Source organism: Pongo pygmaeus, chromosome 16 (assembly GCF_028885625.2).
Source record: "Pongo pygmaeus isolate AG05252 chromosome 16, NHGRI_mPonPyg2-v2.0_pri, whole genome shotgun sequence".
Lineage (NCBI taxonomy): Eukaryota > Metazoa > Chordata > Mammalia > Primates > Hominidae > Pongo > Pongo pygmaeus.
The window spans coordinates 56,833,127-56,856,687 of NC_072389.2; the positions used below are offsets into that span (position 1 = coordinate 56,833,127).

Genomic DNA, 23,561 nt, shown 5'->3' on the forward strand with positions numbered 1-23,561 from the left:
TTAGGAGAGCTAGGTAGAATCTACCTGACTCACCCTAATGACCCCAAACCCTGCACAGACTGCACAGATATGCCTCAGTGACCACCTCTTAGTCACAGCATGACTCATGCCTGCTTGCTCCAACCTACCAATTAGAACTCCCCATAGGAAACTTGCTTGGTTAAGAACACCCCAGACCCCAATAAAGGCTTTAGTTCCCTAGGTCCTTCCTCTTTCATCCCATCCACTGGTTGCACTTGCGTGTCCTAGGTGGCACCCCTCTTCCTGTTGACCTTGCAAGGTGTGCTACTTTCTCTTCTCTCTAAAATCTGAAATTAAAACTGCTTGTTATTTCATGCGTTTTGTTTTACCATCTCCTCTGTACCTCACCTGACCAACACACCTGAACCTAATTCTCCTCTTGGTCAGGGTTCTCCTAGAGCGTGGCTGTCTTGGTCAAATAAATTGGACACAGACAGGACAAGAACCACAAGGGTATCTGCCAGTATAAGTAAGTTTCCTGTGAGAAGAACACCTGGCCATAGGTCTGACATTTAAGCATTAGGACATCTACCAAGATAAAAAAACTATCTCATGAAAGACAGATTGTAAACATCCATGACCATCTCATATGGTCATATCCCAGCTCCACAATAATCCCTGGAGCCCCATCAGGACAGAGATAGAGTTTATAGCCACTTTCCAGATAGTTTATAGACACTCTCAAGAAAGATCAAATTAGAGGAAAATACAACAATTTGGCCAGGCACGGTGGCTCACGCCTGTAATCCCAGCACTTTGGGAGACCGAGGTGGGCCGATCACGAGGTCAGATATTGAGACCACCCTGGCTAACGTGGTGAAACCCTATCTCTACTAAAAATACAAAAAATTAGCCGGCCGTAGTGGCAGGCGCCTGTAGTCCCAGCTACTCGGGAGGCTGAGGCAGGAGAATGGCGTGAACCTGGGAGGCGGAGCTTGCAGTGAGCCGAGATTGCGCCACTGCATTCCAGCCTGGGTGACTGAGCGAGACTCCGTCTCAAAAAAAAAAAAAAAAAAAAAAAGTTGATGTTTTAAGAAACCTTTTGCAACCTCAAGGTTAGCAATACATTTTCCTCTACGTGTATTCCTCTGAATTCTGCCTTCTAAAATACATATTGTTCTGTCTTGCACATCTCTAATCTACTTGGAGTTAATTTTTATGTATGGGGTGAGATAGGGACCAAGTCTTCTTTCTTTCCTATGTAGATAACAAGATGTCCCAGCACCACTGATTGAAAAGATCAACCATCCTGTTACTCTACCATGCCAATTGTGATATAAATCAAACATCAACAAATGTGTGGGTCTCTTTCTGGTGCTGATTTTGGTGTATTTGTCCTTCGACTGCCATCTCACTATCTTAATGACTACAACTTTTATAAGTCTTGAGCTGATAGAAGTCTTCTTTATTGCTCTTCAATATTGCCTTATCTATTCTTGGCACTATCTAGCTCCATAAAATTTTAGCATCATTCTATCAAATTCCACAAAATTCTCTTAAAATTTTGATTGGGAATGCATCAAAGATACATAAATAAGCTTGGAAATGGTTGATACTTTTACAGTAGTGAATCTTCCAGTCCATGAACATAGTATTTATCTCCTTTAAGTCTCTCAATAAAGTTTATTAATTTTGCTTATAGGAGTCTTACACATATATCATTAGATTTGTTGCTAGGTCCTTTCTGATGGTATGAAAAATGACATCATAGCTCCAGTTCCAAGTAAAATAAAGTCACCACAACGATGTCTCTCCCACTTGATGCAGCCATAAAACATAAACAGAATGCACCGAACAGCTATTTGAGGACTCTTAATAAGGTAAATTGTAGCAGATAAATGAGTTAAGAAGAATGGAGTTTGAAGTTCACTATTCTAGCAGAGAGTTTCCCATTTTACTGAACTAAGTTAGGCCTGGACTGTCAGGCCTAAACCAAGCAGCAAAAACAGAGAGCTCCAGGAGAAGCCATTTACTTTTGGCTCAAGGAATGGGAAAGGAGACTCTTAATGTTCAAAGAAAGGGAGGAAAAATTCTCCCTTTATCTTTTTTTTTCCTTTTCTCTATTTTCTGATATCACAGCCCCCAAATAATTCCACAGTTCTACTCTGAGAAGCCATGACCCCAAGACAGTAGAGTGGATCCATGTTGCTCTTTTTCTTTCTCTACAGCTACTTTGGCACTGAATACAGACAGGTACAGTCACAGGAAGTGACTGGTTTTCCAGTCAGAAAACCAGAAAGTACCAGGAAAGTCACAGAAAGAGGAGTCTGGAAAGGCAACTGAACAAACTTGCTTGTAAACTCCCGGGCTCATCCCCAGGCTGTGCAAGCATAATCTTAGCTTAAACAGCAGAGCAAAGACCTTGAGACCACTGCCCAGGTCCCATACTGGCCACTCAGTGGCACATCACAGGATAGAGTATATTCAGCTAGCACTGCAAAGGCTTTGAAAATGGAACTTACATGGAAACTACAACATATAGAGGGTTGGTCAAACCTTTCCATCTCAACCCAGCCAGGTCTAATTCCTGCTAAAACAAAAATATCAACATTCTCCACAGGATTTACACAAGGCCCAGAGTCACGTAACGTTAATATTTTTAAATGTCCAGGCATAATCCAAAATTACTCATATAAAGAACTAAGAAAATCTCAACTTGCAAGAGAAGAGACAACAAGACACAGATGTTGAAATCAACTGACAAAGGTGTTAAAATGGCTAGTAGAAAAATGTTTAAAGAAGTGTGGGCACTCCCAAATCAATAACGTAGGTTTCCATCTTAATCAATTAGAAAAAAAAGAGTAAAACAATTCCAAATCACATAGAAGGCAGGAAACAATAAAAAAGCAGATATCAATGACATAACAGAAAACCAAGAGTGAATATGAATGAAATCAAAAGAGCAATATAACATAAAAACTTCAGCAAGATAGGCAAAGAGAAAAGACACAAATTACCAATATCAAGAATAAAAGAGGGGTATCAGTACTAACCCTGCACACATTAAAAGTATAACGAAATGCCACAAACAACTCTATATGGAAATCTATAAAAATGAAACAGATGAAAAAGACTAATTCCTCTAAAACCAAAAACAGTAAAAACACACCCAAGCTGAAATATATTACTAGGATAGTCCTTTAACTATTAAATAAATTAAACGTATAGTTAAAACCTTTCTGAAAAAGAAAACTCCAGGCCCAGATTGTTTCACTGGTAAATTCTACTAACATTTAAAGAAGAAATAACACCTATTCTACATAATCCTGACAGAAAGTAGAAAAGGACAAAATACGGCCAGGCACAGTGGCTCACGCCTGTAATCCCAGCACTTTGGGAGGCCCAGGCAGGCAGATCACAAGGTCAGGAGATCGAGACCATCCTGGCTAACATGGTGAAACCCCGTCTCTACTAAAAAACAAAAAAAATTAGCCAGGCATGGTGGCGGGCGCCGGTAGTCCCAGCTACTTGGGAGGCTGAGGCAGGAGATTGGCACAAACCCGGGAGGCGGAGCTTGCAGTGAGCTGAGATTGTGCCACTGCACTCCAGCCTGGGTGACAGAGCGAGACTCTGTCTCAAAAAAAAAAAGAAAAGGACAAAATACTTCTAAACTCATGAAGCTAGTATTACAATGATACCAAAACCAGACAAAAACAGTACAAGAGAAAAAACATTATAATAAATATTCTTAATGAACACAGATGTAAAAACACTCAATAAAATATTAGCAAATCAAATCCAGCCACAAATAAAAACAATAATATACCATAACAAAGTGGGGCTTATACTGGTACTACAAGACTGATTCAATTTTCAAAACTCAATCACGGCAATTCACACATTAATAATTTAAAGAAAAAATATATAACCATATTAATGCATACAGAAAAAGCACTTGACAATATTCAAGATTCCTTTATGATAATAACTTTCAGCAAACAAGGAATAAAAAAGAATCTTCTCAGCCTTATAAAGGGCATCTATAAAAAAAAAAAAACCTAGTACTGCAATAAGGCAAAAAAAAAAACACATAGATTGGAAAGGAAGAATTCAAACTGTCTAATTTGCAGCTAGTGTGGATATCTACACTGAAAATCCCAAGAGATTTACAAAAAAAAAAAAAAAAGCCTACTGCTAATAAGGTCACAGGATACAAAATCAACAGAATTTCTGTGCAGCCATGAACAACTGGAAACAATTGGAAAATAAAATGTTTAAAAAGATACCATTTTAACATAGGTCTGAAAAATTAAATACTTCTAACAAAACATATATCAGATCTATGTGCATAAACACTGATGAAAAATCAAAGAAGATCTAAATAAACAGACATATGTTCATAATTGGAAGACTCAAAGATGTCACTTCTCCACAAATTGATCTACAAATTTAAAAGAAAGGAAATCAAGTTCATTCCCAGTAGGATTTTTTTTGTAGCTACAAACTGATCATAAAATTTAAATGGAAAGGTAAAGGAACTAGAATAACTAAAACAATTCTAAAAAAAGAGAAGAAAGTTCAAAGAATCACACTACTCAATTACTGACTTATCATAAAGTCAGTAATCAAGACAGTGGTATTGTGGCAAAAGGATAGAGACATACATCAGTGCAACAGAATACAGATTCCAGAAACAGACCCACAAAAATATAGCCAATTGATTTTTTACAAAGGTACAAAGGCAATTCAATGGAGAAAGGGCAGCTTTTCAACAAATGGTGTTGGAACAACTGGACATTCATATACCAAAAAAAAAAAAAAAAATCTAATCTGATATTTTACACAAAAATTAACTCAAAATGAATCACAGGATCTAAATTTAAAACACAAAAAGCTTCATGAAATATACAAAAAACATCTTAGCATGATACCAAAACCAGACAAAAACAGCACAACGGGGGAAAAAACATATAAATATATATATTTTTTTTAAACAGAGTCTCACTCTGTCACTTAGGCTAGAGTGCAGTGGCATCATCTCAGTTCACTGCAACCTCCACCTCTTGGGTTCAAGCGATTCTAGTGCCTCAACCTCCAGAATGGCTGGGACTACAGGCATGTGCCGCCATGCCCGGCTAATTTTTGTATTTTTAGTAGAGACAGGGTTTCACCATGTTGGCCAGGCTGGTCTCGAACTCCTGACTTCAAGTGATCTGCCTGCTTTGGCCTTCCAAACTGCTGGGATTATAGGTGTGAGCTACCTGGCCTGGCCCATACGGATTAATATTCTTAATGAACATAGATGTAAAAACACTCAAAGAGCTAAAAAAATAAAAAATAAAAAATACTGTAAGGAATTAGTGGGCCAAAATCTAAGAGAAAAGGAGAACATAAGGCTGTGCTCAGCACTGAATGCCAATTTGTCCTAACAGCATTTGCTAATCTAAAAGAGTGAGGGTAAAACTGAGCTGCATTTTGATGGTCTCTTGGATCTAGAGGAACAAAAATGAAAGTACTCCATCTGACAAAAGATGAGACTCCAATAAACTACCCAACACTTTAAACTGAAATCTTGAAGATTAATCCACATAACATTAGAGACCTAGAATTAAACCAACACACTTACAGAGATTTTGTGTGTGTGGGTGTGGGTGTGGATGTGAGATGGGAGTTTTGTTCTTGTCGCCCAGGCTGGAGTGCAGTGGCGCAATCTCAGCTCACTGCAACCTCTGCCTTCCGGGTTCAAGCAATTCTTCTGCCTCAGCCTCCCGAGTAGCTGGGACGATGTTATGCTCAGCTAATTTTGTATTTTTAGTAGACACAGGGTTTCACCAGTTGGCCAGGCTGGTCTCGAACCCCTGACCTCAGGTAATCCACTCACCACAGCCTCCCAAAGTGCTGGGATTACAGGCATGAGCCATGGCGCCCGGCCACTTGTAGAGATTCGCATCTGTCTTTGCATCATTTAGATGGTTTAGAAAATTTCAAGCCTTGGGCTTGAATTAATGTCTTCCCTAACCAGTAAAATCCCTAAGACATGTCACCTAATTAAATTAAAATTCCCTTTTGGGTAAGATACCACCATCTTGGGCCTTAGGTTATTCCTAAAAGTCTTTTTTCAAATACACATAGTCAACAATATCTATCACACAAGGAAAGAAGCCCTCATGAAAGAACCAGTGTAACAATCAAAACTAAGAACTTAAGGATGGCTTTAACAGCAAATTAGACATGGCTGAATACAGGATTTGCAAATTGATTAGAAAAAAACACCTAGAATGTTGCACAAAAGGATAAAAAGATAGAAAACATGGGGCCGGGCAAGGTGGCTCAGGACTGTAATCCCAGCACTTTGGGAGGCCGAGGCGGGCAGATCACCTGAGGTCAGAGTTCGAGACCAGCCTGGCCAACATGGCGAAACCCTGTCCCTACTAAAAATATAAAAATTAGATGGGCATGGTAATGGATGCCTGTAATCCCAGCTACTCGGGAGGCTGAGGCAGGAGAATCGCTTGAACCTGGGAGGTGGAACTTGCAGTAAGCTGAGATGGCTCCACTGCACTCCAGAGCCTGGGCGACAGAGCTAGACTCTGCCTCAAAAAAAAAAAAAAAAAAGGCCGGGCGCGGTGGCTCACGTCTGTAATCCCAGCACTTTGGGAGGCCGAGGTGGGCGGATTACAAGGTCAGGAGATCGAGACCATCCTGGCTAACACAGTGAAACCCCGTCTCTACTAAAAATACAAAAAATTTGCCAGGCGCAGTGGCAGGCGCCTGTAGTCCCAGCTACTCGGGAGGCTGAGGCAGAAGAATGGCTCGAACCCGGGAGGCAGAGCTTGCAGTGAGCCGAGATCGCACCATTGCACTCCAGCCTGGGCGACAGAGCGAGACTCCATCTCAAAAAAAGAAAAAAGAAAAAAAAAGATAGAAAACATGGCAAAAGGTACTAGTCACAGAAATAAAGTCAGAAAGTCTAAAACATATTTATTTGTTTTATAAGGTCAATCAGGGCAGAGGCAATATTTGAAGAAATAACAGCTGAAATTTTTCAATAAATGATGAAAGATATTAATTTACAAATTTGAAAACTCCCAAGCAGATTTTTTAAATGTATACATAGACCAAACATAGCAAAACCTCAGAAACACAAAGGAAAAAAATCTCAAAGGCAACTAAGAGAAAAAAATATATAACTTTCAAAGAACCAACAGTAAATTAGCAGTTTACGTCTCAACAGAAACAGTAGAGGCCAGAAGACTATAATCCTCAAGGTGCTGAAAGAAAACACTGACATGCTCTACCTACCTGTCTACCTGCTAAAAGACAGCAAAACGGCCTTTCAAGAATGGAACAAAATAGGATGGGCTCACACCTGTAATCCCAGCACTTTTGGAGGCTGAGGTGGGCAGATTGCTTGAGGTCAGGAGTTCAAGACCAGCCTGGCCAACATGGTGAAACCCTTCTCTCCTAAAAATACAAAAATTAGCCAGACGTGGTGGTGCGCACCTGTAATCCCAGCTACTTGGGAGGCTGAGGCAGGAGAACCATGTGAACCCGGGAGGCGGAGGTTGCAGTGAGCCAAGATCACGCCACTACATTCCAGCCTGGGCAACAGAGCAAGACTCAGTCTCAAAAAAAAAGAATGAAACAAAATAAAAACAGAACTACCATTCAACCCAGCCATCCCATTATTGGGTATATGCCCAAAGGAATATAAATCGTTGTACCATGAAGACACACACATGCATGCGTATGTCCACTGCAGCACTATTCACAATTGCAAAGACAGAGAATCAACCTAGATGCCCATCAATAATAGACTGGATAAAGAAAATGTGGTACACATATGCCATGGAATACTATGCAGCCAAAAAAATGAGATCATGTCCTTTGCAAGAACATGGATGTAGTTGGAGGCCATTATGCTAAGTAAACTAAGGCAGAAACAGAAATCCAAATACCACATATTCTCATTTATAAGTGGAAGCTAAACACTGAGTACACATGGACACAAAGAAGGGAACAATAGACACCATGGCGTACTTAAGAGTGGAGGGAAGGAAGAGGGAGAGGATCAAAAAACTACCTATCGGAAACTATTCTTACTACCTGGATGACAAAATAATCTGTACACCAAACCAAGCAACACACAACTTACCTGTATAATAAACCTGCACATGTACCCCTGAAGCTACAAGTTTAAAAAAGAATGAAAAAAAAAGGCTTTTTTAGACAAACAAAAGACAACATTACAACACTAACAGATTCACACCAAGGAAATTCTAATGGAAATTCTCCAGGAAGAAGGAAAATGATCTCAAATGGAATGTAAGAGAGGAAGGAAGAAACGAAGAGCAAAGTAACATATGGGTAAATCTAAATAAGCATTGACTGTGTAAAATAATAATGTCTTCCAGGGTTATAAAAATAGACTTACCATAGAAGGATATATTATAAGCAGGAAGGGAGTTAAAAAGCAATACAAAAGGTTCTTGAATTGTCTAGAAAGAATGTAAACCCTCATAAGGCTTCAATAAGTGAAATAAGTTAAGAATGCATCCTGTAATTTCTAGAGTAACTAGCAAAATAATAGAAACAGAATATGGAGTTTTAGGACTAGAGGGAAAAAACTGAATGAAAAAGAAAATTCATTTCAAAAGACACAAGAAAGGAGAAAAAGGGGAGCAAAGAACAAAAGGAACAAATAAAAAGCACATAGTAAGATTGTGAATTTAAACACAAACATGCCAGTAATTACATTAAGTATAAATGAACTGAAAGTTCTAGTGAACACAGAAATTGTCAGGCTGTGTTTTTAAAAATCCAACTATGTTTTACAGTCATGTGCCACGTAACATTCCAGTCTACAATGGACCCGGTCTACAATGGACTACACATAAACTATGATGGTGGTCCCATAAGATTATAATGCCATATTTTCACTGTACCTTTTCTACATTTAGATATGTTTAGATACACAAATACCAATGCAGTATAACTGGCTACATTATTCAGTACAGCAACAGGCTACACAGCTTTGTAGCCTGGGAGCAACAGGCTATACCATATAGCCTAGGTATGTTCTAGGCTATGCTATCCAGGTTTGTGGCCGGGTGTGGTGTCTCACGCCTGTAATCCCTGCACTTTGGGAGGCCAAGGAGGATGGATCACCTGAGGTCAGGAGTTCGAGACCAGCCTGGCCAACATGGTGAAACCCCACCTCTACTAAAAATACAAAAATTAGCCAGGCGTGGTGGCACATGCCTATAATTCCAGCTACTTGGGAGGTTGAGGCAGGAAAATCACTTGAACCCGGGAGAACGGAGTTTGCAGTGAGCAGAGATTGCGCCATTGCACTCCAGCCTGGGCGACAAGAGTGAAAGTCAGTCTTAAAAAAAAAAAAAAACTATCTAGGTTTGTGTAAGTACACTTTATGATGTTTGCACGACGATGAAATTGCCTAGCAATATATTGAATGAATGTCCATCGTTAACCAATGCATCACTGTATTTGGAAGAAAGATCTGAAATGTAACTATGTAGAAAAGTTGAAAGTAAAAAGATAAGATTGTACAAATGCCAACCAAAGAAAGCTAATAAAACTATATTAATGCCAGAGAAAGTACACTGCAGAAAGCATTGTTAGAAATCAAAAAGGGTTACTTCCTAATGATCAACAGATCAATTCACCTAGAAGATATAATAATTTTAAGCTTGTAAGCACAAATAAATAAAACAAAATTAACAAAACTACAAGACAGGAATAAATGCATATTTACAGTAGATTTTAACACATCTCTCAGCAAAATGAATAAGCAGACAGAAAAGCGGTAAAGTTTTAGGAGATTTAAACAACATGATTAACAAGCTTGACCTAAAATATATAAAATTCTGTCCAACAATTGAAGAGAACACATTTTCTTTAAGCACATATGAAACACTTATAAAGGCCAGGCGTGGTGGCTCACGCCTGTAATCCCAGAACTTTCGGAGGCCGAGGCGGGCGGATCATGAGGTCAGGAGATCGAGACCATCCTGGCTAAAACAGTGAAACCCCGTCTCCACTAAAAATACAAAAAATTAGCTGGACATGGTGGCGGGTGCCTATAGTCCCAGCTACTTGGGAGGCTGAGGCAGGAGAATGGCATGAACCCAGGAGGCAGAGCTTGCAGTGAGCCGAGATCACGCCACTGCACTCCAGCCTGGGTGACAGAGCGAGACTCCATCTCAAAAAAAAAAAAAACTTATAAAAACTGACCAATTGAAATTTCAATAAACTTAAAAAGATTAGAAGTACATACTGCATGCCACTTGCACACAATAGAGCTATGCTAGAAATTATTACGCATATTTGTAACTTTAGAAGTCTCATATATTCAGAAATTTACTTCCAAATTACTTATGAGTTCATGGTTTTAAAAACAGCTTTGTAGAATGCACAGAATGCAGATCTTGGAGGAAAACGTACATTCTAAATTCATCTATTAGGGAGAAAGACAAAAATGAGCTAAGCATTTAGCTCAACAAGGTAGGGGAAAAACAGCACAATTAATATAATATAGAAGAAAGGAAATAATAAATTAAGAAAAACATTAATAAAATAGAAAATAAGTATATAACAGAGAGAAGTGGTAAAGCTAAAGTGGGTTCTTTAAAAAAGATTAATAAAGTTGATAAACCTCTGCTGAAGAAAAAGGGAGAGGCACAAATAACCAATGGCAGTAATGAGAAAAGAAGCAACAGAGATGCTGCAGTCCTAAGAAGATATTAAGAGGCTGCTGTGAACAACTTTATACTCATAAATTTGAAAATCTACACAAAATAGAATAAATTATTAGCAAAATAACTACCCAAAAATCATTCAAGAAAGAAAATTACAGGTAAACATTCTCAAATCAGTAATAATACGAGCTTCCTCCATGAGGCCTCAGTCCAATTTACCAAAATGTTAAGTGGGGTTATCTCTGGATTGTGCCATTATAAATGATTTTCTCTTTCTTCAGCATTTTTCAAATTATCTACAAGGGCATATGTTACTTTTTACATCTTGTGGGGTGGGGGGGAGAACTGGGAGCTTTGTGTTCCAGTCTTAATTCTACCACAGTACTAACTAGGTGGCCTTCATTAAATCATTTAATTTCTCAGGAGTATTAGTATCCTCATCTATGAAATTGAGAGGTGAAGCTAGCTGGACTTCCTGGGTCGAATGGGGACTTGGAGAACTTTTCTGTCTTACAAGAGGATTGTAAAATGCACCAATCAGCGCTCTGTAAAACACACCAATCAGCAGAATCCTAAAAGGAGCCAATTGCAGGGAGGACTGAAAAAAGGGCATTCTGATAGGACAGAAACGGAACATGGGAGGGGACAAGTAAGGGAATAAAAGCTGGCCACCACAGCCAGTAGCGGCAACCCGCTCGGGTCCCCTTCCTCGCTGTGGAAGCTTTGTCCTTTTGCTTTTCACAATAAACCTTGCTACCGCTCATTCTTTGGGTCCACGCCATCTTTAAGAGCTGTAACACTCACTGCGAAGGTCTGCGGCTCCATTCTTGAAGTCAGCAAGACCATGAACCCACTGGCAGGAACCAATCCCAGACACAAAATGAAGATACTAGACTAGATTTAATTCGTAAAGCAGACTTGATTTCACGTACCAATTTAATATACAAGATAAATATTAATCCTACTACTTTTAAAAATTGCCTTGTTTTCTATATACCAACCACATAGAGATAGCACTATTTAATACTGCCAGGAAGAATGGCTATAGTTCAATTATTCCATAATCAAATCGTCACATTAGTACATGATCCCCAATTTAACTAATTTATAGCTAATAACAATATCGGGGGAAATTCACCCCCGATATTTCACGTAGGTTCTTTTCTATTTTCCCTAAGTGTCGGCTGGTCTGGGAAATAAAGAGAAAGAGTACAAAAGAGAGAAATTTTAAAGCTGGGTGTCCGGGGGAGACATCCCATGTCGGCAGGTTCCGTGATGCCCCCCAAGCCACAAAACCAGCAAGTTATTAGTGATTTTGAAAAGGGGAGGGAGTGTACGAGTAGGGTGTGGGTCACAGAGATCACGTGCTTCACAAGGTAATAAAATATCACAAGGCAAATGGAGGCAGGGCGAGATCACAGGACCGGGGTGAAATTAAAATTGCTAATGAAGTTTCGGGCATGCATTGTCATTGATAACATCTTATCAGGAGACAGGGTTTGAGAGCAGACAACTGGTCTGACCAAAATTTATTAGCTAGGAATTTCCTCGTCCTAATAAGCCTGGGAGAACTAAGGGAGACCAGGGCTTATTTCATCCCCTATCTATGACCATATAAGACAGCCATCCCCAAAGCAGCCATTTTAGAGGCCTCCCCTTAGGGATGCCTTCTCTTTCTCAGGGATGTTCCTTGCTGAGAAAAAGAATTCAGCGATATTTCTCCTATTTGCTTTTGAAAGAAAAGAAATATGGCTCTGTTCCACCCAGCCCACAGGCAGCCAGACTTTAAGGATATCTCCCTTGTTCCCTGAACATTGCTGTTATCCTGTTCTTTTTTCAAGGTGCCCAGATTTCATACTGTTTAAACAATTTGTGCAGTTAACGCAATCATCACAGGGTCCTGAGGCGACATTCATCCTCAGCTTAAGAAGATGATGGGATTAAGAGATTAAAGTAAAGACAGGCATAGGAAATCACAAGAGTATTGATTGGGGAAGTGATAAGTGTGCATGAAATCTTCACAATTTATGTTCAGAGATTGCAGTAAAGACAGGTGTAAGAAATGATGAAAGTATTAATTTGGGGAACTAATAAATGTCCATGAAATCTTCATATTTATGTTCTTCTGCCATGGCTTCAGCCTGTCCCTCCGTTTAGGGTCCCTGACTTCCTGCAACATAACAACATACACCAAGTCCTCTTGTACAACAGCACACTTCAATAGCTAGTTTATCCTGTATGCACAATGCCTAGGCACCAAAATATTTTTTGAATAAAGGATAACCAGTAAGTTATACGAATTCTTCTGGGAACTGGAAACTTTCAGTTTTACTTTCTATATTTCAACACTGTTGGAATTATAACTTTTTTACAATGCAGATATTATATTAATTTTTTAAACCAAAAAAATCTGAATTCTTTGGGGTTTTTATTTGCTTTTTGCTTTTAATGGCCAAACTGTGCTTGTAATTATGTCTATATAAAATTTGTCCAGCATAAAATTACCACACCCATGTTTGAATTTTCCATTTGTCCACATATTAGCATATTCTTAAAATTTCTTTAACAGAATCTTGCTTCTATCCAAAAGTACTCCTTTGGTTGAGCTGAGATTACCACCAAGTAGGGCGGCCACCTCAATCATGTCTTTGTTAGGCTCCTCAATTTTCAATTCCAAGACCAGCTCAGCTGATTGTTAACACATGTTGTGGACTATATTGTGTGCCCCCAAAATTCATAGATTGAAACTCTAACTACCAATGTTACTGTATTTGGAGGTAAGGCCTTTCAAGAGGTAATATAAGGTTAAATGAGGTCTTACGGGTGGGGCCCTATAAGACTAGCGTCCCTAAGAAGAGAAGAAGACACCACAAGTGCATGTACACAGAGGAAAGGCCATATGAGGACATAACAAGAAGGGGGCAATGTACAAGACAAGGAGAGAGTCCTCCAGATAAACCAAATCTGCTGACACATAGATATGGGACTTCCAAACTCCAGAACTGTGAGGGAAAAAAATCTGTTGTTTAAGCTACCCAGTCTGTATTATTTTGTTATGGCAGCCCCAGCAAATTAATACAACATATTAAACTCCTAAAATACAGAATCTCTACACTCCAGGTATTTGTCAGGCTAACCTCTAATTCATTATATACTTAAGTCTTTCAAAAGCATCACTGAGGAAAATTTGAGAACCGCCTGTCAATTCCTCTTGATACATTAATATATATCCTTGGAGTAAACCAGGGCAGCACAACTTTACACCTATATTATATCAAAGCTCTCTGCCTTCATCGTATAAAATTGATTTTTCTAAATATGACTTAATGCCACTGACCTATATCAAGAAGTATTATAAAAAATAGCCTTATAAAAAGATCACTGTTTTTACTATAAGAATGTGTGTATTACACTAAGTATCCTTTCCATTTACTAATTTATTGAGTACTTTTTTGTACCACCTTCTGTTTTAGGTGCTAAAGAAATAGCAATAGAGGGCATTGCAGGCACTCAGGTTTTTATTGAGTGGAAAAAAAAGCCACGTGAAAGTTTGGAATAAGGACTAACAAGATTTTATTTGTATTTTAACAGGAGCATTCTAGCTACTATGTTGAAAATAAACTGAAGGAGGATAGGCTAGAGTCAGAAAAGGCAGGAAGACCATTTAAGATTCAACTGCCATTATCCAAGGGAAAAAAATGATGCTGTCTTGCACCAAGGTGGTGCAGTAGAGATAAGAAGTAATCAGATTCTGGATGCATTTTGAAGGTATAACCATTAGAATTTGCTAACATTAGACATAAATGGGAGAGAAAAGGTAGATTACAAGGGAAGTAAAGAAAAGTGGAGTTGCCATTTATTGATTTAGGGGAGACTGGAAGAGGAAAATGTTATGAGGTCTTTGTGATAGCTATTAGACCTTCAAGGAGGAGATGTCAAAGAAACAGCTGAGTATACAAATCTGGAATCAGGCTGAGAAGCAGCAATTAAGCATGGTAGGAGAAAACTAAGAAGGCTAAATGAAGACAGTGTTTCAATAGAGCAGAAAAAGCATTTTTATAAGAGAGAAGGGAGAAACTGCTAGAATCATGCACTTGAGTAAGAAAGAGAGATGCAAACCATAAGGTACAAATCAGGGTTTCTCACAACTTCAGTACTACTGACATTTTGGGCTTGGTAACTCTTCATTGTGGAGGGCTATCCCGTGCACTGTAGGACGTTTTATCAAAATCTCTGGCCTCTCCTCACTAGATGGCAGTACCAATTCCCCACCTCCAGTTACAGCAATCAAAAATGTCTCCAGACACTGCCAAATGTCTCCTGGGGGACAAAATCACACCCAATTTAGAACCTAAATGGAGGAAGTGGCCTTTGCTGAAAACACTGGTTATTCATCCACATAAAAGGAACGATGGGAGTTATTATGGGAAAGGTACATGATGATAATATGATTACCTCCTGCTGATTAGACCCTCTTAAGTGTGGATGCAGTCAAGGCCAGAGATGATATGAAGAAGTTGCTAGCACAAAACCAAAATCATTACTCCTAAGAAAATGTATGGAATTTTGTTTTTGAACTACAGCTAACAGATGAGCTACATATATCTGTGAAATGAGTCTAAGCCAGAATGTTTATGAGTTTTTTGTGTCCATTTTGTGAGTTTCTCCTAAAATCACAAGAAGAAAACACTACTGATTTAGTATGAACCAATGGGTTTCTCCTAAAATCAGAGGAAGAAAACAACAATTATTTAGTATGAATTAAATTAAATGTTATTATTCCCAAGGCTCAGTTTTTAGAAGAAAATGGACCTAAAGGAACATCTCTCCAATGATAATCCATCTAAGAGGGTATTATTTATTCCCCTAAAATCACTCCCACGAAATTACCATGTATAATATTTAGAGGTGCCTAACTCTATTTTCTGTATCTGAAAGAGATAAATGATAACCATTACATTTTTTAGGTGTTCAGGACTAGGGGTAGATAGCATTAAAGGAAGCCTCAGGAATCATGAAATGAGAAGATGTGAGAATAAAACTTGCAGGCAAAAAAAAAAAAAAGAAATTTAAGAAAAACAAAAACCCACACACACAAAAATAAGAAGTGCAGACAACTGGTTTCATATTTACATCAAATTCCAGGATTACATGAGCTATCTTTAAGAGAGAGTGAATATAGTCATGTCACCTTTGTTAAGTTGTACTTGGTCCCTTAATACCAAGTTACATCATGGATCAGGGTTTCAGAGCACTAACATAAGGCAAAAGGATTCTACAAACTCGAAAAGATTGAAAACCCTAAAACTTCTACTAAAATATTTGGCTTCCAAATTTGTTTTAAAAAATTACTGACAAATGGCCAGGTGCAGTGGCTCATGCCTATAATCCCAACACCTTGGGAGGCTGAGGCAGGAGGATCACTTGAGGTCAAGAGTTCAAGCCAGCCTGGCCAACATCGTGAAATCCTGTCTCTACTAAAAATACAAAAATTAGCCTGGCATGGTGGCACGCACCTGTAATTCCAGCTACTCAGGAAGCTGAGGTAGGAGAATCGCTTGAACCTAGGAGACGGAGGTTGTGGTGAGCAGAGGTTGCACCACTGCACTCCAGCCTGGGTGACAGAGTGAGACTCCATCTAAAAAAAAAAAAAAAAAAAAACTGAAAAGCTAGAGAAGTCTGACTAAATCTGAATTTTAGATATTCTATATTATATCCCATTTTAAGTACTGCCTTGCTTTCACAGAAGGAAATTAAATTGGTCAGGCATGACTTGTTTTTCCACTGTGCCGTTATGGTTGTTACCCAACATCCTGTGCTCTTTCAGATAATTAAATACTGAGACTCTGATTTGTTCTAAAAATTTACCAAGATCCAAGTTAAGATAATCTGATTATAATTTCTAAAGTAATATTTTAAATACCCCAAATCCTAAGAACAGAAACTAAAATAAAGGCATTGCACGGGAAAAGGAAAGCTGTGAAAGGAGAACCTAAACACCATCACACTGGTCCCATCTCCCACCCAATACTGTACTATGGCAGTCGCAGGCAAATATTATCTGCCAGGTGCCAAGGACCAAAACCTAATCAAGAGGCTCCTCCTCAGCTGCAAGCCCAAAGACTCATTCCTAGACCCACTACTTCATAAACGCTCTGAATGGCCTATCTACTGAGCCAGAAAGGAAGTCAGACTCCCTGACTGTGAGGTCTGATCAAGTCTTGTAAATACAAGTGAAGTCTGATCAAGTCTTGTAAATACAAGTGAGAAGCAATATACGATAAAGACTCCAGACCTACAACTTCAACACAACCACTTTATGTTTCTAGTCCATTTTCTCTTTTGGCCCCCGAAAATCTCTAGAGAAGTCCATATAATTTTCATTTGTGGTCTAAATACTTAAAGAATATCTTTAAGAACTTCTTTTACAGATCAAAGACCAAAACATGTTTAAGTGATTTAGCCAACACCACACAAGTAGTTGGTCTCTGACCTCCCATTTTTGGGGAAGACATTAGTCAGAACCTTACCAGAGTTTCTGAGTAGTTGCTAGGAGTCTTCTTGCTACAAGCAAGAAGGCTAATTAACAATCTACACAGGGACATAAGAACTTATAAACCCTATATTCACATACTGGTTGACACTAAGCCCAAGCCCACAAGGTTTTAATTGTATCCATTTAAACAAACAAGAAGCTACACTCCAAGAACAAAAAGGCCAATTTCTCTTAGAAAACAAGTCCATTCTAAATTCTTGACTTCTGTCTTTCCCTTTCCTCTCAGCAAAGGTTAACATATTAATAACCAGCCAGTACAGAAGCATGTTTCTAACCAACCCCTTGATTCCCCTGGCCAAAAGTTATCTCTTAGTCTTCCTGAATTCCCACTTAAATGCTGGTAATATTGCACAGCTGGCCTACTGTGGTTAGGTACACGTCTTTTACTCTCCTATTAGATTACCAGGTTCCTACACTTCAATAAACTCCCTGAAATCAAGACTATGTCTTGTAATTCTTTTTTTTTAATACCCACAAAGCTTAGCACACCTATGTGTTCAACATTTGCTAAATGTATAAACTGGTTGATCATTTTCAAGGTTTGGTGTTGCCATAACTCTAGGACTGAAATTTTATTCTACAATAGAGTTAAGAATATCTAAATGCCATAAAAGAGGTTATACAACATTATCTTCTAATTTTTAAATGAATGGTTTTCCATTTATTTCCAACCTTTTGTTGGTATTATAATAAAAAAAAATCGAATGTCAGAATACCAGGTATGTTTTCCTGAAAAGCTACAGGTAATGTTTGCAAATTATATTTTTTCAACATTCTAAGAGTGTCTGTTATTTAATAAAGAAGTCTGGTGGTTAAAAAGTAACTTCTGCAAAGAAAACAGTCACTCGATAATTTATCCTTCGTATTATGCCATTCCTTTGCTTCTGTTGTTCTTATCTTTCCAAACCTTAATCTTCCATAAAACCTCTTCTTGTTTTCCCAACTACAATCTCTTCCATCTGCCTTATAATTATATAAATCATTTTAATCTCTGCCAGTATATTATAAATTCCCTAAGACTGCAAATGACTTACTAATTTTTGTAAACTTTGATCAATGTGTTGAAATCATGTCAGACTGGAATAATAGTAACTGCCCCTATACATCCCAAAATAGTCTGCAAGTCTTAAGACCAAATGAATTTTTAATTTAAAAAATCATCATGTATGATCATTATTTCAATTAATATTTTAATATGTGCAGTAAAGTTTAAAAAACAGCCAAGGACTATCTTTCAGAGAAGTAATAACATAAATAATGAGAAATTTACAATATCTGTTGCATAAACCCTCAAAACATTCACTGAAGGGTAGTTAGAAATGTCTTAAAGGCAAAATAAAGTATAATAAAGCTCATACACGGGAGAAGATCATCTCTTTGAACTACCAGAGATTTGACTTATTGCAGGATAACATTTCCAAAACCTAGATCTTACACTGAAAAGAACAAAATTGTTCAAAAGGTGATGTTTTAAAATGTGGTATCTACAGCCACATTTACAAAATCACAATTGAATGTTTAAGAAAACAGCTGTATACTGCCTAAACACAAGTGAAAAGCATCATAGCTTATGTGATACCACTAAAACCACTGAGATTGTCCACTACAGACTGCACTACCATGTCAATATTGCACAAATTGGGACATCACGACATCAAGTAGTCATTCACAGCCAACCAATCACGCCACCCACCATGCACAGCAAAATATATAACACACATTTCTTTCAATTATTACACTGTCATAAACTCAAAATCCTTTTAGAACAATTCTGTTCTTCAAAGATGTATCAATTTTAGACTCTGAAATAAAGTATGTATTGTATTTTGAAAAGGTTCTCAGGTTACCATGAAACACAACATCAGCTAAGAATCATGAGTTAGTTGCAAGACAGTAGTTCCTTCTACACTATGTCTGGGAGGCCTTCCATCCATCCACTAACCCACCTACACACCCACACACCCTCTCCAGAGCAGGCACTCTGATATTAAGAAGGAAATACTACCAAGAAAAGCCCACACGATGAGAAGTCACAAGACCTTCATTCCAAGTCCCGGCTGGTTCCCCTTTTAATCATCTGATCCAGAACTAAAGCTTCTTCATCTGATTGCTCTAAAATCAAGTGACAGGCTTCATGAAGAGGAGCTTGCTTTTTATTTTTACTATTATTTTACTTTTATTTTACTATTATTACTATTTATTATTCCTATATTTACAAACATAGGAATTCAGGTATTTGTTAGTTGATTATATATAGACTGCTTGAAAGCAGCTTTTTTTTTTTTTTGGTTGTTTGTTTTTTTTTTTCCAATCTGTTTTTCACAAAGCCCAAGAGGCCATTTCTAGTTCATGGCAAAATTATAACTGGATCAGTGCGCTCAAAACTAAGGTAGTAAAATGATGGTGTGCAAAATGGGTTTGTATTTACATTTGTCAAAAGACCAAAATAACAGTGTCACAGACAGGCATCCTAAACCAGGTAAATTTTGAGTCGAATTTGGAAGACCAAAAGGACTGTCTTGTTGCAACATAAAAATGCAGGTTAGAGTAAGATCAGTATGTAACAGAGGGGCCAAAGTGAGGAGTACATATAATTAAATATGAAGTCAAAGATGGAGAATACTTGACAAGTTTACATTTCCTAACACAGCTATTAGAAACAATTACATATTCTTAAGCCAAGAGTGATATAGTAAAATGACACTTGAAGAAAATTATCCTAGCAGCGGTGTGGAGGATGAAGTTATCAGACATGACAGTTTTGAAAGCTTTTATATTAATACCAATAAGATTGTAAAATAAGGTGGTGGTTAAGGATATGGAAAAGAGTAAATCTGGTAGACAGTGCAGAGTCAACCAGACTTTGCGAAACGCTGAATTAGGGAGGTGCAAGAGGATTTGAAAATGACTCTAAGCATCTGGTCACAAGTGGCCTACAGCATAACCACACCTGCACAGCACTAACAGTTCTTCCACAGGCTTTTGCAGGCTGCATCTGAACCCGTTTATTTAGCTCTACATACCAGACCTGCAGTGAGACAGCACTCCACTTTAGATGGAAGCAGAAAACTACCACCACCATTCTAGCAGGAAAATATCTATAACCAAAGATTCCAGCTTTGTTTCTTGATGAAAGAGGCCCACTCTTCTAACCCTGAGGAACTTCCTATCTGCACTACTGGGGAACAGGGAAATTTCTTCTCTCTATCCCCAAAAGATTCTCCACACACTTGAAGACAAAGCTCAGTTCTATATGAATATTTTAAGTCACATGTACATAAAACACAGATGACAAAAGGGGTCTTCTAAACTGGAGCTAGGCCAAGTGGATTATACTAAAAAATTTAAATGGCTAAAAAGCAATCTTCTGGGGTTATTGTATCACAAAACGTCAAAAAATAAATTATGTTCCAGAATGCACTGCTACATAATGATTCTGCAGTTTTGCTGAAGCTTTATTTTCTGCAGTTTTAAAAACACTGTTGGAAAGCAGACATCAAAGGGTTTTCCTTGTCTAAAAAGCATACCGTTACGCTATTTCCAATTTTATCAAGAAGAACAGTTTACAAAATGTATTTAAGAAAGGTCTGGCTGCCTACAGTTCCTTTTAAGGAAGACCATGTATAAATTTCATTCTTTAAAAAAGAACTCATATTAATCTATGGGAGTCTATCTGTGAGTAAACGAAGCTCCAAGGCTTGGTTTGAACATTTCCACTCTCAAAAAGGACTGATGAGTCCAATCTCCTTGAGAAACATGTCTATTTCATCCAGCTTTTAAGGAGATTCTAAAACGTCATGTATACACACACTTTTCTCAAACAAGCATTGTCGTAAATTTTTCACACTGCCTTACTATATTAAAAAAAAGGCTACCTTACAGATTAAAATATTATCAGGAGGATTACCAAACTACGACCTCCTGATAAATGAGACAGCTCTCCAAGCCACTGTGACTCTAACCCTTCCATTCTAAATCTTTCGGGCGCGGAGGATGAATTTTTCTATCTTCTTGTTGGAATTAAGATCCTGCATTATCAGGAGATACACAGAGTCAGGCTTAAAGTCACAGGCTCCAGCAGCTCCTCGCTGCCCTAGCACAGCGGGCAGGGGGAGCCAAGGCGCAGCATCGCCTCCACGCTCAGAGACCAACACCAAGTCTCTTCGCCTCCACGCCGAGAGTAGGTGCGAAACGGACGCTCTGGGGTTTCAGCGGCACCACCACTTTCCTCCACCGCAGACCGAAGGGCCGCCCTAGAAGGAGCCTTCTAGTCCAGTCACCTCAGGCCCGTTTGCTGGGGGTGGAGAGTGCGGTGGATTCCTAACCCTTTCCCCTAACGGGTGATTTCCTACACCAGACGCAGGACCCACGGTCCCACGGGTCCCAGGGGGAACTAAACCCCAAGGCTGCAAAGGGGCCATGGGTGGGGCCCACCAACATCTCACAGCCTCCTGAAGAGGCGTGCGCCCTGGACAGGAGGTCCCTGCCCCGCGTCTGGCCCCTGGTATCTTCCCCTAGGGCTCCCGGCCGCCGCTCACCGTGAAGGGGACATCCCCGACGCTGCCCACGGAGTAGCAGTTGTCTCCAGGGTTGACAGCCCCGGTGAGGACCTGATGCAGATGCATCTCCGGAGCCCGGGCTGGACAGAATGCGCGAGAGGGGCGACAAGCTCCGCGCCCGACCCTCCTCCGGCTGCGAAAGCCGTTTCCCTCTGTGCCTCCCTCGGAAACCCGCCCCGCGGAGGCTCTGGCTTAACTCCTCGCCCCCCTTTCGCCTTCCCTCCGCCTCGTCCCTGCCATGGGAGCTCCTCGACCGCCGCCGCCGCCCGGGTCGCCGCTCAGCTGCGGAAATGCCCGGATGTTCCCACTGCCTGCTGCACCGGCGCACAAATGCGGGAGGGCAAGGGTGCGTGTGAGGCGGGGGAGGACACCGGGGGGAACGCGCAAGCCGGGAGCGTGCAGCAAGGGAGCGTGCCAGCGCGCGCGCCCACCGCGGGGGAGCGACGGTCGACGGGAGGTAGAGCCCTCCTCCCGCGGCAAAGCTCTCAGCTCAGTCTTTCTTCCCCCAATCACCCGCGTTTGCGCGTGCGCGGGCCGTGGTTTCCAGGGCAATTGCGCGCGCCGCGCCGACCCGCCGTCCCGGGATTGCGCGCGCAGACGTGCGGGAGTTCCCTTGGAGCCTCCCGGGCTGTAGCCGCTGCGGACTGAGGCGGAGATGGGGGCGGGGGCGGGGGCGGCTGGGGTGTAGGTCGGTCGGGGCCACGCAGCAGTCGGACGCCGGGGACGCGCCACGAGCCCGTTTTGCTGTGCTGAACCTATTCCAGAGTACAGTGTGCAATGGTCAGTGCAGTTGACCTCAGTAGAAGGACACCCGTCACCGGGAATTTCCACCTGGAGATATCTTAGGTCTCTTCAGTCTTTTCGAAAGTGCAGTACATAAGATATTTTATTTTACATAAACAATGTAGGCACCTTGCAACTATTTAGAGAAGCCGTACTCCCCTGAAAGCTAATTATTTTGCTCCCACCTTTTGTCATGGTTATTCTAGACAGCAAAAAGCCGCCTTAGAGACGGGTGACTCCGTTAGACTTTTTTTCATGAGTAATTTCATGAATTAGCAGAATCGCCTGATTTTCCATACTATCTGCTAAACTTTTAGTGGTTGATAACAAGGATCATCAGATCCCTGCCACAGGCCAATTCATGGCAATTTTTTTAACCCATACTATGCTTAAATCACAGGGTAAGGAAGTAGGGGACACCAAGACACAACTATCTGTAAAACCAGGCAGAACACCAAAGGTGGTGTGATTGAGATATAAAAGTCTATGCACTACAGAAGAGGAAGAAGAATGTTGACTAAGGGCGTGGATAAGGCATTATGGAGACATAACCTGACATAAACGCTGAGTTTAATTTTGACAGGCTGAGATAGACAAGAAATGCTGCAAATACAGTACAGAAAATAGAGGGAGTGTTGAAGGTACAAAGATTAATGTTTGAGGCAGATGATTTGTAGGGTAGGGAAAGTAAATAATACTTAGCAAGAGATCAAGGTATCCAAGTGGTCTATCTCTTGGCCTACCAAAACATATTAGGGAGAGTCTTGAATGCTCCAAGAAGCCCAGATTTCACTATGCATGCAGTGGGGGTATATCAGATGTTTCTGAGCAAAAATTTATATAATCAGAGTTGCTTTGGTAAGATGACTTTGTAGCATTTTGAAGCATAAAGGGAAGGGTGGGGAAGATTGGAGGCAAAGATCTGTCAGTAGTTGGTAATCTTTTCAGTAGAAAGTTGGAGGAGGAATGAAAAATAATTCCTAA

The 23,561-nt window shown here is 39.9% G+C and overlaps 1 protein-coding gene across 6 annotated transcripts in view; it reads right to left on the reverse strand.

Annotated features, from left to right (window-relative positions):
- The window catches only part of DMXL2 (Dmx like 2), a 175,591-nt gene extending 153,273 nt beyond the window's left edge, over positions 1 to 22,318 (reverse strand). For all 6 annotated transcript variants that reach the window (XM_054451712.2, XM_054451710.2, XM_054451711.2 and 3 more), the window contains exon 1: positions 21,774 to 22,318. In XM_054451712.2, coding sequence (XP_054307687.1) covers positions 21,774 to 21,860 — 87 coding nt within the window. In that variant the 5' untranslated portion in view covers positions 21,861 to 22,318. The remainder of the gene's footprint in view (positions 1 to 21,773) is intronic.
- Between the last annotated feature and the right edge of the window lie 1,243 nt (positions 22,319 to 23,561).